This window comes from Strigops habroptila, chromosome 2 (assembly GCF_004027225.2).
Source record: "Strigops habroptila isolate Jane chromosome 2, bStrHab1.2.pri, whole genome shotgun sequence".
Lineage (NCBI taxonomy): Eukaryota > Metazoa > Chordata > Aves > Psittaciformes > Psittacidae > Strigops > Strigops habroptila.
Window position 1 is genome coordinate 96,623,544 of NC_044278.2, and position 17,113 is coordinate 96,640,656.

At 44.0% G+C, this 17,113-nt stretch overlaps 1 protein-coding gene across 3 annotated transcripts; it reads right to left on the reverse strand.

The window, feature by feature from the left end:
* Positions 1 to 436: 436 nt before the first annotated feature.
* Positions 437 to 16,832, reverse strand: SLC25A15 (solute carrier family 25 member 15). 3 transcript variants are annotated; one of them, XM_030476280.1, is made up of 7 exons: positions 16,722 to 16,832; positions 13,789 to 13,916; positions 10,373 to 10,631; positions 5,356 to 5,493; positions 4,838 to 5,007; positions 3,652 to 3,810; positions 437 to 2,750 (listed from the first exon to the last, which is right to left on the reverse strand). In XM_030476280.1, the coding sequence occupies exons 2-7, from the start codon at positions 13,841 to 13,843 to the stop codon at positions 2,626 to 2,628; spliced, it is 906 nt and encodes a 301-aa protein (XP_030332140.1). In that variant the 5' UTR covers positions 13,844 to 13,916; positions 16,722 to 16,832; the 3' UTR covers positions 437 to 2,625. The 3 variants fall into 3 exon arrangements, with proteins under 3 accessions (XP_030332140.1, XP_030332141.1, XP_030332142.1); XM_030476281.1 differs by having other exon boundaries at positions 16,715 to 16,832; XM_030476282.2 differs by lacking the exon at positions 16,722 to 16,832 and adding an exon at positions 15,952 to 16,384.
* Between the last annotated feature and the right edge of the window lie 281 nt (positions 16,833 to 17,113).

The following is a 17,113-nucleotide window of genomic DNA, read 5'->3' on the forward strand; positions in this document are numbered from 1 at the left end:
ACAGGAATTATTAACAAATTGTGTAAGGGAAATAGTACATTCCTCTTGAGAGCCAAGAACCAATGCTCAGAACATGGCAGCACTGGCGTCCTGGCATTCTTCTGGCAGGGGACTTAACCTTACAGTATCAGGGCAATCAACAATCTAGAGACTTGGAAGTTGAGTTGAACCTTAATATTACAACTGACTTTGTTAATACCAAAGCACCAGGCCAAAAGCTAAACTAGGGGCTTTATTTTCCATAGTAGATCATGAAAAATCTGCAGTTATTTCATAGCACCTTGTTGGATCTGTGGTTTTAAGGGCTTTTTCCATTCATTGATTACAAAAAAACTTCAATTCTGGGAGAGCAGTGATATGGACTTTAACCTCTCTTTGCACCTCAGCAAGACAAGCTTGTTAAGCATCATTGCATAAACAACTGTCAGGCACTCAGTTAATCAAATCAGACTTTATTCCCATGAACTCCTGTACCAACATCATGAAGTTCTTAGCTGAACAACTGATACACATGTACAGCTGAAGTAGCTGTGACCAGAAAAATTACTGCCTACATCACCTTCAATAGAGAAACTCTCAAACTGCATGTTTATTTCAGCCACTGGCTTCTTGCTGTAGATTCAGTTCTAAATATCCTGCTTCATTTGAAGCTTCAACTTTTGTATTAAAAACTGCAACCATGAGCTTTAAAAAATGAAAGCAAAGACAAATCTAAGAAATAGATTGAAGTATTCCACTGATGTGGAGTCAGTCCTTGCCTTTTCATAACTATCAGAAGCACATACAAATACACTATTCTCTTGGCTAGACAACTTTGAAAAGGGACAGTCTAGCAACTCTTAAAGCCTCACCCTCATACCTGAATTATTTGAACATTTGGTATAAATTCCTTTTAAAGTACTGATGATGCACAGTATCACTGCCCCCTGTGCACCAGTCAAGCAAGGTAAATTGGTGCAGTAAATACTGAAGATTCTTCAGCCATGCCCTGCTTCAAAACTGCCTCTTGTCATGGGTGTATGAAAGGGAGATGAGCAGTTCCTGCTGCATATGAAGGCCGGAGAGGCAAGAAGAGTTTGTGGAACTGCAGCACACACCTTTCATCAAGAAGGCTGTAACACTGCAGCAGAGTAGCCAGTGTAAGTGCACCCTGCCTCCACTGCAAGAGGCAGCAGGTACTGAGATGCTTTCATCTGTACCTAAAGCTTCCTCCTGTTTCTAGGATCTGAAAGGAAAACCATAACATGCAGCCAGTCACTGACAAACTGTGGTTGCTGTGACAAGCTGGTAATCTCTACATAGCACTGATGACTGTGGTGGGTCAAATGGCTCTCTGCCCTCCACAGGGGGGGACTGACACTTAAAGCCTACAAACATCCCTCAGTACAACTCCAGCCCTCAATCCTGAATTGTACTGCTGAGATCTGCTCTGCCTTTGCAGTAGCTGCTTCTTACAAGGCTGAGTATGCTTGTATAAAGAACATCCTCTTAAAGAATTAAAGTGGCATCTAGAAATAGGTGTTACTACACCATTTTGGTTAACGCTAACTATGTACTTCACCAAGTAGCATGACCAAGCAGGCATGCCCCCAGGCGTGAAGGTGATACAAGCTATCCAGTCATATTAGCTTCTTCCACTCTGGTGAACAGACACAGCAAGGGGCAGGACTCCAGCCCAAGTAAGTGCATGTTACACCATAGAGAACATAGCATCAGCTGTTTTTAAGAACTCAGTTCTGGCTTCCTGTTCCTCTTCGGCATCCTGTCTTTCAAGCACATGGAATCACTCATGTCAAGGTGACCCAAACAGGAGCCTGCACAGTTACAATTCCGTGCTCAGAGCCAGCAGCTATTTCCAGCAGTGTCCCTTACATTAAGTGCTCAATTCAGAGGTGCTTAGCATACTGCAGCACTTCTTGAAAGGATTTAGAAAATAATGAAGTGCTGCATGGACTCCTTAAACCCAATAACTACATGTTTTTATCTCAAATGCAGGCATATCTCAGGCTCTAAGTAAGTCAGACAAGTACAAGGAAGGGAGGTAACACTTCCTACTTCTGTAAGCACACTCACTGGGGCAGAGTACACAGGCAGACACCAACTGCTGTGACCTTGGAAAGGCACAGGGAAGAAGGGCAGGAGTCAAGCTGAGGGATCTGCATAAGTCAGCTGTCCTCACCAAGATTAGATATGACTGCTGTTTGAGTCAGACACTTGCTAGCAACAATGAGAGAGTTCACCACCACGGCACAGATTTGGAAACAGTGCTTTTGCCTTGAACAAGTCACAGCCCACTGCTGCATGTTACACTAAACCCAACAGGAGGTCAACATAAGTCTTTTTTTAGCACCACTACAGGTCAGGAAAATACATTTATGACATGTAATGTACCTAGTGCAGAATCTGCAAGACAGAGATAGTTCTGCTGGTCCAGTTCAACCAGCATTCGACACATCTCTATAAAATCACCTGAATTTAAAAGATTACAAATCTTAAACTGCAGTTGAGTTCCTAAAACTAGGTCACTGATTTACCCTGCTCAGACCATGATGTGATCTACAGGTTTTTAATCCTTTACGTAAATGATCCTTCAACGGCTTTTCATTCTCCACCTGCTAGAAGCTATCAGTAAGAATCTACTTGTTTCATCATAAGTTTCCGGCTGTACTCATAGGCAAGGAACAGTGCCCCATTGGCCAGGAATGCACGGATCATAGTTGGCTTTAGTCCAGAATACAAGGCAAGTACACCTGGAAATGAAATCAGAGCAAGTTAGCTATTTATTTAATTGCCTATGTGCATTAACTGCTGCTTGTACCTTCAAAGGATACTGAAGTAATGCCTCTGCCTAGAGGGGCAGAGAGTGCTGAACTCACTTGTGTAGCTGCTAACTGCAGCGTTACTGGATATTGATATACCCGGAGTATCTAGAGTTGTAACACGAATTTAGCCATTTAAGTGCTTATGTTTGAAGCTCATCTCAGATCTGACAGCGTGTTCAGAAGGCCACCCTGGTCACCTGAGGATATGGTTCACAGCAGCTGTAGCATAGCGGGCAAGGGGTCAGAAAGAACAGCAGGACTATGTTGGAGCTGTGCCCCAGGTCAGGCTCCTGCTCTGGTGAGGATCTTCCCTAGCAACAGGGCCAGGATTTGTATCTGCTGCCATGTACATTCTTACACCACCTTCTGATGCGCATGGCACAGGCCTTTTCCAGAGATGAGGCACTGAGGTAGACGCCCCGAGTTGCCAGGCTAGATAGACCGGATTTATCAAACAGCCCTCATCAGCCATATATTAACTTCTACAGGTGAAGAAAAATTTTATACCGAATTTGAACCAGTTCCTTCAATCTTCATGGATAGGTTTGGTCATGGGGAACGAAGCTCATTCCTTTATCTGTTTTTAATGCCCACTGAGCTTTTGTTAGCTTTAAGTGAATTATCTCTGTACCAATAGGCATGGCAGACGCAGTAAGTCTCAATTTTTAGATTCCAAGCTGTCCAGACTACGTAAGACATCAATATTTCTGTTAGAAATATCTGTAACGCATTATCAGTGGACTACATTTCTTAAGCAATTTTTTTGTATTGGAGGGTATAGATTTCAATGTGCAGCCCTAGAGATGCAGTTGATAAGCTGCATACTCACCTTCAGTTCTCACAACAGTTACAAACGTTCCCATAAAGCCTGTCTGTTTTCCAGCCATTGAAAGAACCTGAATTCTAGATTTGACACAGTCCACAGGATACACAGCAATCCACAGACAGCTGCCTCCAAAACCTCCACTTAGTAGCAAAGGAATGGGACCTACAGTTAAGAAATAAGCTTTATACACACCACAGAAATATTCACCAACATAAATATCACATTATTTCATCTACAGAAATCAAATAAAATCTGCTTATCAAAGGAACCTGCTTATGACAAAAGTTGCTGCTCCCCTACAAGCCTTGAAGTTAATTTTAAGCCACTGGTAAGTTGCAAGTCTAACCAGAAGCTCAAAGGTTATAAGGAGTGCTTCTTAGATTATTGCCCATGCTAAATAAGCATAACTTGGAATTCTCTTCTGACTATTAACTAAATTAACTCCCCTCCTTTCACACTTGTAGTCACTTTCGAAGACTAATTGATGTTACTCTAAACTATTTCACACAGTGTCACTAATCACCTATGCAGAGATTTATTGGTACAGTGAAATTACTTTGTGATCACTCATCTTTCATGATGCAACCCTCATTTTGTGTTTCAGAGCAGATATTTATACACATTTTACAACAAGAGAATGTTTGCAGCTGAAATCTTAACTCCCATCAAGCCAAAGCCGACTGTTCAGTCTTCCGGCAGGAGACAAGCCATCTTTATTCTGGCCTCTCATTTGTTCATGTCTGATTGTCAGTGTTCTCTCACTAGTGTCGTCATTACATCTAATGGTCAGCATACATTTCAGCATACACTTGAACAGACTGTTCAAGAGGATACAGCTAAAGACTTCAAAAATCTCTCTTAACAGCTGCTGAAATGAAATAATTCAGAGTTGTGTTACACCAGGGTCAGATATTTAGGTAGTTGTTTAGTATTACTGTTAGCTCACTATATTTATTCTCCATTTATAATACATCCTGCTCCACTGCAAAGTGGCCACTTCAAGAATTCATTACTATATATACACACAGAATGCAGACCTCCATATTTTGGATGTCCAGTTTCCTTCATTTTACATGTATTTTATAGCTGCTGTGCCTCATTAGTATATTTCCAGGGAAGATATGCCCCCCTCTCCTTATGTCCCCCATGACAGCATGCTAAAATCCACATGGAAAGAGAGGCACCATACCTAATTCGTCTTTTGATCTCCCAGAGGCAAAGAATGTCCGGCTCAGTTCATACCCTCCAAAGAAGAAGAAATAGCCTGGGACTTCCCGCAGCAAAGTGCTTGAGAGGCCACGGTAAAATCCAAGGGGACCATCCTTTTGAATAACACCCTTCACTACTGACCAAACTGTACTGATAGAGAGGTTGATCCAGTTAGTGATGTTTAATAGGCAGCTAATGAGAAGGTTACAGAACAACTGGCAACTGCAGTGACAGTTAAGGGTTAGACCCATTGCGTAGACAACAGAATTCAAGTAAGACTTAGAACAAGGTCCTGCTGGGAGCCCTTCACTGGCATCCAGCTTTACTAGTACATGAAAAATCCCCAGGCTGCGACCCGCCCAGCCACAGCTCTTGTCTGGTTAACAGTGCACTTACAAATGTGACCCTGAGCCAACACACAATTAAAAATAAGAAATACACATAAAAGGGTTGCAGACATACTGTGTACTTACTTACACTTGTAAACAGTATACTTACTTGTGTCCCTGGATTATCTTTCCCGACAGCTGCATTTCATGCATGGCCTGCAGCCGGCACTTCACCAGCTCTGTGGGACAGAGGACAAGGGTGGCAAAGGCAGAGGCGAAGGAGCCTGCAGCAGCATTCTGCAGATCACTGCAAGAGAGAAACTGCTGAAGTTATTTGGGCACTGACCTTGAGTGCAGTGGAGCCACTACACCAGCAACCAGCTCCCTGAACCTGTACTCGAAATATCAAGACAAACTGACCCACAGTCTTGGGGGAAAGAATCTCCAGGGAAAAGATCAGTTACTTGAACTAGACAGATAAAAACCTAGCTCATTCCATCTTCATACACAGCTCAGATAGATACACTTGAGGATATTCTGCAACCTTTACCCTTTTTGCTACACTTCAGTGACTGCTGCACAATAAACACTGTCAAATCTTCCCCTTCTTGGCTTTTGTAAAGATTTCCATAGACTTGTTTTACTGGACAACTTCTTGGCACTCAAAAAGATCAAGAACAATAATCACCTCATATAGAAGTTAATGTTTTTAAAGTCACCTTGCCAGTATAAATACAAGTTTTCAGTGGAAGATGCTAGAAATCTGTAAGCAAGGCATAAGGGACCACTATAATATTCCTATGGATGTGCTGTCAAGAACAAAACGTCAATCCGAGGCAGCATAGACAAACCACACCACTGAACAAGCCAGCACTGTAATCTACACTGACTCACAGTATTCCAAAACTGGGGCTTACTTCGTGGTGATTTTACCCAAGTCTTCAAGTCTGGGCTGCTAAACTGCCAGGACTCAAAGGCTGGTACTCCAAGATCACACTGCTTTATGATACACTCTAAACAGGCTCCTACAGACACTGGTGTGTTAGACAAGAGCCGCACAATAGCACAGAACAAGTGGAGCTTCTCTTCTTTCCTGGGGAGTCAGCTGAGCCTGACCTCACTGGGACACAGAAATTCTTTCCATACAAAGGAGATGTTTTCCCTGTGTCCAGCAGTTTCATACATCTATAGTATCAGAGATTAAAGCTACAGCTTTTCACCTTACAGAAGCATCACAGAATTAAAGTTGTGACATGAAGCAAAGCTTGTGACATATTCAGAGATGGCAGTGACAAGAACCACCAAAGTGGGAGGAATCAGTAACTGCCTGCAGAGCAGCAACTGAATAACGTGCAGTAAATAACTGGCAACATTGATTGCACAATGTTCTTGCAGCACACAAAGCTTGGCAGAACAGGGATCTGAAATGCAGCCCACTAAAGCTCAAGACAGAGCAAGGCAGAGTTAAAAATACAGTATGTGGCTGAGCCCTGCAGTCATTAAGTTATGAGCTAGAGCAAGGTAGTAAGGTTACACACTGAAAAATAAGGATAAGAAAGTATGGAATAGGTGCCTTTAACTATGCACTAAAGGGTGCACAGGATCCTTCGTCCTTCAGGAGAGAAAAAAAATCAGATGCTATCAGATGAAAGGAATTCTGGCACGCGTACATAAAGGACTACATTTAGCCATGATTCAGATCTCTACTTTTGCCTGTTGATGTTTAGTTCTATATACAAAAATTCAACGAGATCCACTGTTTAGGCTTTGGTCTTTAGTACAGTGAACCTCACCGCAGAAATGATAACCCCTGAACCCTGTTCAAGTTCCCTCTCAACTCAAAATGCCTAATTGAGTATTTTTTCCGGATGGGAGAGTTTTGATCACACATCACAGGAGTGTGAATCCTCTGGTCTTACACTGCTGCTGCTTCTATAAAAGGCATTCATCTTGGTGGACTTCTTTTTCCTCCAAAGAAAATTACATGCTGAAGATGACCAGTCACGTACTGAGACAGTCAAACTGAGGTGAACAAGGATACTAGTTCTCCCAGTTCAGACTTTGGCACAGAACAAGATCAGTCTGGTCAGACTAAATGGGCACTTAAAGACAAATGGATTTTAGCACTTCTCTTTCCATTTGGTTATCTCAGTTTAGACTTTAGCATGAATGAAATGTTTGGTTGGACTAAGTGGATGTTAAACACAAAAGGAATTTAGCATTTTTCTCTCCATTTGTTTTCTCTGACTCATCAGTGGCATTTATTCCCCTAACTGGAAAAAGTGTTCTTTTGTAACTGTCCTTGTAACTGTCTGCAAGGCTTCACACACTGACTGGGGTAACCCTCAACACAGGCAGGCCAGGCAAGCTTATTTCCAAGCTGTTTAAAGGTATGACTGAAAAGTAACTTTAAGCAAAACCAAACTATTATAGCTGGGTTTGAGACATCTCAAACATTAAAAAAAAAAAAAAAAAAAAAAAAAAAAGAAAAGTTGCAAGGAATTGCTTATATATGAGTAAAAAATGGTCAGGTTCACCTCTGTTTATGACCTGATGCATTTTCTTATTCAGGCTAAGACAGTATGACAGTTTTTAAACAGCACAGGCAATGAAGGTAATTATAGTTCTTTACTTGTCATGTCTGGAGGTGAGCCACCTCATCAGGGTTTCTTCCCACCCTTACAGCACACTACAAAGGCTTTCTGACTCCCCCACAATGAGTGGGAATGTCCTGGACAGACCACATGTGCTCAGGGCACCACTGCAGACCATGTCAACACAATTCTCTCACACATGCACCTATAAGATGTCCCTACAATGATCCAGCTGAAGAGATCAAGGGAACAGGACAAAGGGAGAAATCTTTCAAGTAAGCTTAAACCCTTTAAGTGTTTTGTCCTAGCACAGCCATGCTGTCACACTATTTGCTCTTCAATTGATGCATTAAACAGCCATCCTGGATCTGAAAAGTACCACTACCTGACCAAGGAAAGAAGGGTCAGATGTCAGAAGCACTTGCTATTGCTACATACTCAAATTACCTTCCCATTCTGCATCCTACTCCAAAGACATGGAGTAGTACACCCATGTATACTGTTTGAAAGCTTCCTGCGCTACCTCCCCTACATACATCATAAACATGCTGTCTCAGTCACATCAAGAGATGATCCTAGGACCTCTGCTAGCCTGCAATCTACCTCCCAGAAGGATCACAAAACATGGTTAAGAAGCAAAGCATGCTGTTGGTAGGCCTCCTCATTTTAGGGGATAAGAAAATATAAGGGGTCTGTAACCTGATCTAAGAAAGTGGAAACAGTTCTGTCTCAGCTGAGAGATCTCAATTACCGGAAAACAGTGAAAGAGAACACAAGTAGAAAGCAATAAGTATAATTTGTTTCTTCATCACTTCATATTCCCTCATAGTTGGCCTCAGTCTTAAGATACAGCATATCTCAACATGTGAGAGAAGAACACCTCACTTAATGCCACTTTTAGATACTTGTCTTGCACTTAGAAAGCTACCCATGTCATGGCAAGAGATCTCAAATGCAGAATTATGGCCTCCTCAGCTACCTCTATTTGGAGACGTGACAGAGGCAGAACACAGCTATTAATAAAAAGCTAAGTGTGGTTAACCTTGCATCGCTCTCTGAATGGAGTTAGGACAGTATGAGAAGTCTTTTATACATTGTGGAACAGCACAAGGATGGAGAAGGTGCAGATACTTTCAGTGCTGCACAGAAGACATACCTTGAGAAACAGACTGCTGGACCACTGACAGCTCTAGAATGGTGCACCTGGAGAAAAGCCATCCTAGCTAGAAAGAGATTAGGATTGTTATGCCAGTGCATACATCCATGACGTGATCACACCCTGAATACCCTGCACAGCTCTGGTCTTATAAGCTAGAAGCCCAGACACAGTACAATTACAAGAGTTTCAGACAAAGACAGCAAAGGCAGCTAAAGGAACATCTCTCTTATGAGGAGAGATTGCAGGAGCTGGGCCTGTTTAGTCTGGAGAAGAGGAGACTGATGGGGGGGATCTCATTAATGCATATAAATGTCTCAAAGGTGGGTGCCAGGAGGATGGCACCAGACTCTTTCCAGGGGTGCCCAGTGACAGGACGAGGAGCAATGGCCATGAACTAGAACACAAGAAGTTCCACCTCAACGTGAGGAAGAACTTCTTTACACTGAGGGTGGCAGAGCTGCCCGGGGGGTTGTGGAGTCTCCCTCTCTGGAGACATTCAAAACCCGCCTGGACATGTTCCTGTGTAACCTGCTCTAAGTGGCCCTGCCTTGGCAGAGGGCTTGGACCCAGTGATCTCCAGTGGCCCCTTCCAACCCTAAGGATTCTGTGAACAGCTTCAGAGTGCTCACTGGCTAGGAGGGCTGGGATCCTTCCATCCAGGAAAATACTCAGGTGGGGAAGAGGGGCACGGAGCAATGGATAGAGGTCTGCAAGATCCCAGGTAGCATGCAGACAGTGGCTGTGGATCAACAGTTACAGAATTCATGACTATCACCTGCAGAACTCCCTGCCAAAGCATACTGCAGATGCAAGGAACTTACAAGAATTCTAAAGGAGACTGGACAAGTGCTCTTGTCCAGTTACTGATGGGATCATACGAGGATCAATAAATCCTCTGAACTAAGAGCACAGCCTGGCAGAGGACTCAGTATTAAACACTCCCTTCTCTTCTTTCTCATTCTTTAGACAACCACTTATTGCCAGTGACACTGCAAAATTAGACATTTGGTCTTATCACCATTACAATCAGGCTTTTCAAACCTAAATAAAGACAATATTAGAAAAGCACTCTTTCCCCTTAGTATGCCTCCCTGTGACAAGAGTCACTACTTCCCCTGCAAAATCAGAACAGCCTAGAGATCGAGAGAATACTAACTTTCAGGTGTTGCAATGCTCAGTCCCTTTGGTAAGCACATCCTAGGTCTTGAGTATTCCAGTTAAGTTGTGATTATCTAAACCAGGCAGCTGCAGTGACAAGTAGATGGCTCTGTTGTAGTTAGACACCATATCTTAGCACGAAGCTTACTACAGTGCATACTGGCAGAGAAGGGCCTGTGACATCAGTTGCACCCTGACAATACAGTATTTGCAAGCAGTAGTTGCATGATTTTATTTATTTATTTTAAAATATGAAGCAGATTTCTATTACTAACCTGAGCTTTGTTTTCCTGTCTACTCCAACAATTCTTCTCACGATCTGTTGGCAAAATCCATAGCACATGAACAGAACAGAGTTCTCCGCGATGTTGGCTACAAGAGCTGGTGTGGTTCCCTGGTAGAAGCCTCGAAATCCCACTTGCTTATAGGTTTTCACAAAACAGTCCACAAGTCCTTTGTACATGTCCGGGAACGTCTGCATCTTCACCTTTGCGGTGTCAAAGGGCTGGCCAGTCACCACGCATGCTGTCCCACCTAAGTAAGCAGTGGAAGTTAAGAGGGTGGCTGAAGGTTGCCACAACTGAAACACTTACACTATACATGAACACCACTATTAGGAAAATCATGCAAAAAGCAAAGATGAGTTAATTCTCCACAGGAAAAGACAAGTACACTGATTTTAGCACAATGGCAGCAATTGTCATTGGTGAGTTTAGTTATCTGAAGAAGAAAAATCAGGCATAAGAGCAGTAACAGCTTGATTCTCATTAAACATTTCTTTACCTTACTCAAAGCAGGCAACTAAATGAATCTGATCACTTACATAAATGGGTCTGAATTAGAGGCATTGTTCTGCAATCAAGTCACTTGTGTTAACGAGTTAAAGCAGCATTTTCCTTTGCTCATTACTGCAGTGGCTCAGAAGCCATCTGATTTTATGTTCTAGTAACAAAAAACTGAAAGATTTGTAATCAAGTGAGGCAAAGATTCCTCCAGGACAAGAGAATACTGCTGAGAGTGCCAAAACTGATGAAACACTATGAACTGATAACCAAAGGCTCAAGCCCTTTACTTCAAAACTCCAGATTATTTTTATGTACATTTATTTGCCCATACTGGAATAAATTGTCCAATATAGGCTGGAAAAGGGCAAAAGGGCAAAGTTTCTTATCACGTTATCTTTTCCAAACTCAAGAGCAAGGTCAATACCCTGAAAACTTGAGATATTCCCATCAACTTCATCAACCACCACTTTGCCAACAGTGCAAATCTGTTCTTCCACAGACCCAACTCAATTCAGCAGTCTGCAGAAAGAGCTAACATTACACTTTTTCAGTAAGAAATACTAGTGTATGCTGACAGCAATCTATTAGAAGCCAACACCCAGCAGAAAGCATATAATAGGTGTACCTTATACAGACTTCATAGTTCTGCTTTTCTAGCAAGAGAAAAGAACCATCCTAGACCAGAATTACCAAAAAAAACCAAAAAAGAACCATCCTAAACTAGAAGCTGATCTTTAATGAAAGCACAGTTGACATGCTTATACCTTAAAGAGGGCGAGTTAACAACATTCTTTTTCAGCTATGAAATGGAAATAATTATCTGCAAATGCAGATACTGTAAAGAAATTGAAATAGGAACAAATGTGTGAATCCAATTAAAATCAGTTATTTTTCTTCTAAGTGGGGAGAAGAAGAGTAAACATTTGTTTCATCAGAGTTATTTTCAATCACTTTTACTCTTTACATTTATGTCACATTGTTGTTGCTCAAGATCTAACTGCCATTAAACCTCATTCTCAATCAGATGGATCATTAAAAGCTTGAGAGCAAATCATGCAAAGAAGCACAAAGAGCTTTTTGCTCTGGGATGGAAAACCAAGAAGAGTAGCAGCTGGCTCAGATCAGTAACAGTCATGGAAGCCTCAGATGAAAAGCAGAGCTGGAAAGGCTTAGCCAATGTTATGTGCACGGAATTCAGGTAGATATTAATCTACAGGACAAATAATAGGTTCCTATGTAAAGGTAGACCTAAAACTTCCACATGTAGTAAAATAATAGCTGTTGGAAGAAGCCCAACAAATCCAGGCATGGTCTTGGGAATGCAAAGCTTAAAAATTGGGAGTTGATTGTGAAGAGCTGTTCCAAAAAGAGAAAGGGCTCTCCTTATACTGTCACTGGAGATGGCACAAGTAAACTACAGCCGTGAACTTTGCAAGCTTCAAGGTAAAGACCAAGAATACCAGTTAATGTCTAAAATATTAAAGGAAAAAATAATTCTTCCAGCCAGCAGTAAGGAATCTAAAAAAACCCAAACAACAAAACCAAATAAACCAGGGGAAAAAAAAGTCAACCCTGCTTGAACATTTAGACAAATGTGGCCCTAATAGTAGCATGGGAGCAGTGGAGAAAGAGTCCTTCTTAATCAAAGAAGTGATCAGAGGTGCTCAGATCCTAGGCAGAGGACTATGACCCACAGGCAGCTACGTGATTTATTTATTCTTGTTCAGAATTTACTTTCCCCTATATGTCATTACTTATCAGCTAGTAGAGACTGTACTCGGAGAGAAAGGTAAAACCAGGTCACGCGTCTGCTGGAGGAACTACCTGTTTGCCTAGTTAAATACACTCTCGAAAGGGTGCAGAGACACACGTAACACAGAAACAAGCACTAGCAATGAACATAAGCAATACAAAGCAGGTATGTGGAAATAATATGGAAAATAAATACTAGAGGAACAGTAAAGCTGTATCTTTACTGCAGAGTAAAGAAGTAGCAAAGAAAAAGAAAAAGAACAATGGTTTAGGATTACTGAAGTCATGCTGAAAAAGGTCTGAATTCCTTCATCCTGTCTGAAGAAAGGAGAACTACACCACAGAAGAAATCAGCATATTTAGTTCTAAGATCCTCTACTGCCAAACCCCAGACAAACCTCAAGTGCATGCACTGTTAGCTTGAATGTGGGCACAGAACAATATCATTAGACAAATCTTCCCTTCCCCCTTTTCTGTATAAACACTGCCAGCTTTGAAATGTCAAAGAGACCCCTCTTCTCTGGTACAGCTAAACAATTCATCTGTCAGCCACAGGCATTACCAACACGGTAACGTTAATGAGACAATGCAACTGCTTCCACATTTGTGACTGTCACAACTGGTCCAGCAAAACTTTATAGCACAGACTAGACTGAAGTGGAAGTTTGTTAAGTGAATTCATCATCATCAGTCCTACTACTGAGCTTCCCAGCTTTCAAAGAGTCACACCAGGGTGTTGTCTGAGCCAATAACTCTTCAGATAGCCTCTTGCCCCTTTCAGTTACAGAGGGTTTCTGTGACAAAAAGCAGCACCTCAACCACTCACGCAGTTTGAGTTCATTCCAAAACTCTACTTGTGACTGATGCTTAAACTCATGTAAGCATAAGAACCAACACTGAAACTTAAACCTTCCTCTGGAAAATTTTTAGTCTGAAATAAGGGTTTTACCTTTACTGTGTGGCAGTGGTTTCACTAGAGAGCAGCAACAGTGATGCAGTTACACCACCAGCTGAGATCAACTGCTTCACCTCCATGTCCTTAAAATACGGAAAGCGAGGCTTTTTATAGCATGGGGAAACTGCTTTTACAGTTGTCAAAGGCACTAAAACTATCCCTCAGAAATTCTGTGCAATTAAGTTCCCTGCAGCATCACCTGCAGCTCCTGCTGTGAGGTCAATAGCAGCCTGAATAGCAGAGTTGATCCTCATGCTTCACACTTGTTTATCAGTTACTTCAGAGTGAAGTCTCCCGTTTCCTGGCAGATGTGGAGGTACTTGTCTCCTGAGGGAAAAGAAAGATGAAGCATACACGATTCATCACAATAACTGACAGGCAGAAGCATCACACAAATGCTTTCACTTCCACTCTCCAATTTACCTTGTTCTGTACCATTTAGAGGCAGAAAATGATTGTCCCCAGGACTGAGACTTCGTGTATTTGTATTTTGACTGACTAGTCTTGCCACATTATGCAAGTCCTCTGGAGTATCAATCGCCTAGCTTCGAATTATTTGGGCTTTCCAGCTTCTAGTCTCCCTGGATCTCTCAAATCAAAGCAAAGAGTACCTTCAAGGAAGAGTGTTGAGCACTGCCTTTCTATCTCTACAACACCTGAAAGGAGGATGGAGAGAGGAGGTTGCTGATCTCTTTTCCCAAGTAAAAAGTGATAGGACAAGAGGCAATGGTCTCAAGTTGCACCAAGGGATGTTTAGACTGGATGTCAGGAAAAAATTCTTCACAGAGAGGGTCATCAGGTATTGGAACAGGCTGCCCAGGGAAGTGGTGCAATCACCGTCCCTGGAAGTGTTCAAAACTGTGTAGATGAGGCCCTCAGTGATATGGTTTAGTGGTGGACTTGGCAGTCAGGGGTACAGGCTGGACCTGATGATCTTGAAGGTCTTTTCCAACCTAGTTGGTTCTACAATTTCTTACAGAAGCATAGTCTCCATCACGTGTATAAGGCTAGCCAGCAAGAATATTTCCCCACCCCATCTCAGCTCCCCACCTATAAAGCAAAACAGAGAATTGCTCTCGTCATGGTGAACAGTAGCTAAGAAAACTATATAGAGAGGCACATTAGGTATTTCTACGTGGCTCTCAGAAGATATGAGTAGAAAGGGAATGAATACGAACACCTAGAATTGTTTCTGGCTGTCATGTTCCCAGTGCAAGTCTCCCACACAATAGCATATTATAAATAAGAATTACATCTCAACTTTCAGGAAGGCAGCTGGAAAGCTGAAATACAAAGGCAACACTTTCAAATAAAGCATTCAAATTAATTCAGTTCTCAAGTTTGCAGCAAGGTGCTTTCACTGAGCCACTAAAACAAGCTTGCTTATCTGGAGTAAAATCACTGAGTCAATGAGCTCCCACTGATCCAGAACCACGTTGGTGAGCAAGACACTTGGCAGGTGGTGCTGTCAAAAATGTTGCATGAGTCTTAACAAACACACAAGTACACACATGAATCAGCCCCCCACTGACTTTTAAGCCTGGCTTCAAGCACAGTACATCAGTTAAGAGGATGTTTTTCACCCTCCTACCTATTGTAATGCTTCTTTTGAAGCCTGTTGCCTGCCAAAATGTATTTTGGGGTAATATGAACAGGAAACATAACTTCCCATGGGCTAAATTAAAAGATTAAAAAAACCCAATAAAAATCAGACTGTATGAACTACATCCTTTGTACAACTTTTACATGACAAGCACAGATGCTTGCATGTAACTTCACATGTCCAGTCTAAGATATGCTGCATGAATCTGAATATAATGCGTTTAAAAAAATCAGATCACTATTCTTGTAATAAATGGCACTGATACATACTATTTCCAAATTATGGTTACAGATGTGAACCGTTTCACTCCCGACAGTAAAGTATGCTAGGTGTTACTTCAAAACAGAGGCTCCGAGACCAAGTTACACTTCATTATCCTATACACCTCATTAGTGCTCACACAGCACTCCACAGTTTTGCTTCTCATTTAGAGGAAGAAAAGAACAGATAGGTGCAGCAGCCTCTGAATGAAGGGAATTGCTAGAAAGCAACAATTGGCTGCATTCAGGAAAATGTACACTGCTTGCATCATGCTGAGTGCTTATCGACTTGTGCCAGTCCCCAAAGGGAGCACATGCCAAGCGACCCACAGCCAGCCACTGAAAGCTTGGCAGCAGAAGGAAAACCAGAGATGCCTATAAAAACATGTAAGGCTTAAAAGCCAAGGAAGTTTAGTTTCCTGATCCATAAAAGCACATTGCTGCTTTCAGGTGGTTTACGACTTAGGCAAAATTACACCAGTATTATATAGGTACATACCTATCCTTTTTTTTTTTTTTGGTCCTATTTGTAGCCACACTAGCAGATAAAAAACTGCTTGTAGATAACAGCAAAGCAACAGCTGCTCTGTTACTTCCAAAGCGAATCCAAGCCTCAAACTTGGAAACGCAGCATCAGTAAATGGAACAGGTACCACCGAGTCCTCCACCCGCAGCCCCAAACGTTACTCTCGGCTGACACATTCACCAAACACCCGGCTGACAACCCCAGAAGGCAGCCCAGCTCCCCGCAGGCGCCCGCAGCGCCAGGCCGTAACTCCACTCCCGAGGGTCACAGCAGGCCATGCCCCAGCAGCAGCACTGCCACACGTGCGCCGGGCCGGCGCGGGGAGCTCTTCCCCGGCCAGACCGCGGGCAAAGCGAGGGGCAGGCTTCCTGCGGAGCGGGAGGCTCGGCTGCAGGGCGGCAATCCCTGCTCCCAGAGCACCGCCCGTTCACAGCAGGGAAGCCCCGGCCTGCGCTTGGCGGGGCGATGGCAGAGGCCCGCCGCGGCAGGAGGCGGCCGAGCCCCGCACCCCCGGCCCCATGTCTCCCCTGGGCGGCTGCCCGCAGTTTCCCGGGGAAGCCCGCACCGCTGAGCCCCGGGGCCGCGGCACAACCCAGGCCTGCCCGCTAGCCCACGGGCCGCGGGGCTGCCCGGCTCCCGGCCACAGACCCCTCCGCTCCGCGGCTCCCGGCCCGCTCCTCCCGCCAATGGGGAGAACACGGCCGCAGCCTCCCGCTTTCCCCGCTCCTAGCGCCACCACTCACCACAGCACACCACCCGCCCGGGCGGCCCTGCCGCCGCCGCCGCCGCCTCTATATAGGCGGCCGAGGGAGGCGGCGCGGCCCCCCCGTGGCCCCGGGGAAGGCGCGGGCCGGGGAGGCGCCGGGCGGGTGCCGGCCTGCGCTGCCCCCGGCGGCGGGAGGCGGCTCCGGGCGGGCGGGGAGGCGCCCAGCGGCCGGTGACGGGGGTTCGAGGTCTCCGCAAGCACAGGCCGCAGCACCGCGTCCCCGCCGGAACCCTGCGGCCTGGACGGGGCGGCTCTGAGGCCCCTACCCGCGCCCGCTGGTGGCTGTAGACGTGGCTGCGGGGGCAAGGCTCGGGCTGCTGCTGCTCGGGTCCAATAGCACTTCCCCCCAGAAACCCTGCGGCTGGTGGA

What these genes read in the sequence shown, in the direction of transcription:
- SLC25A15 (XM_030476280.1), bottom strand. Translation starts at nt 13,843, where the DNA reads ATGAGGATCAACTCTGCTATTCAGGCTGCTATTGACCTCACAGCAGGA. An exon ending in CCTCACAGCAGGAGCTGCAG is followed by an intron (nt 10,632 to 13,788) that starts GTGATGCTGCAG and finishes CTGCTTACTTAG; the next exon opens with GTGGGACAGCATGCGTGGTG. An exon ending in GAGATCAAAAGACGAATTAG is followed by an intron (nt 3,811 to 4,837) that starts GTATGGTGCCTC and finishes TCTTAACTGTAG; the next exon opens with GTCCCATTCCTTTGCTACTA.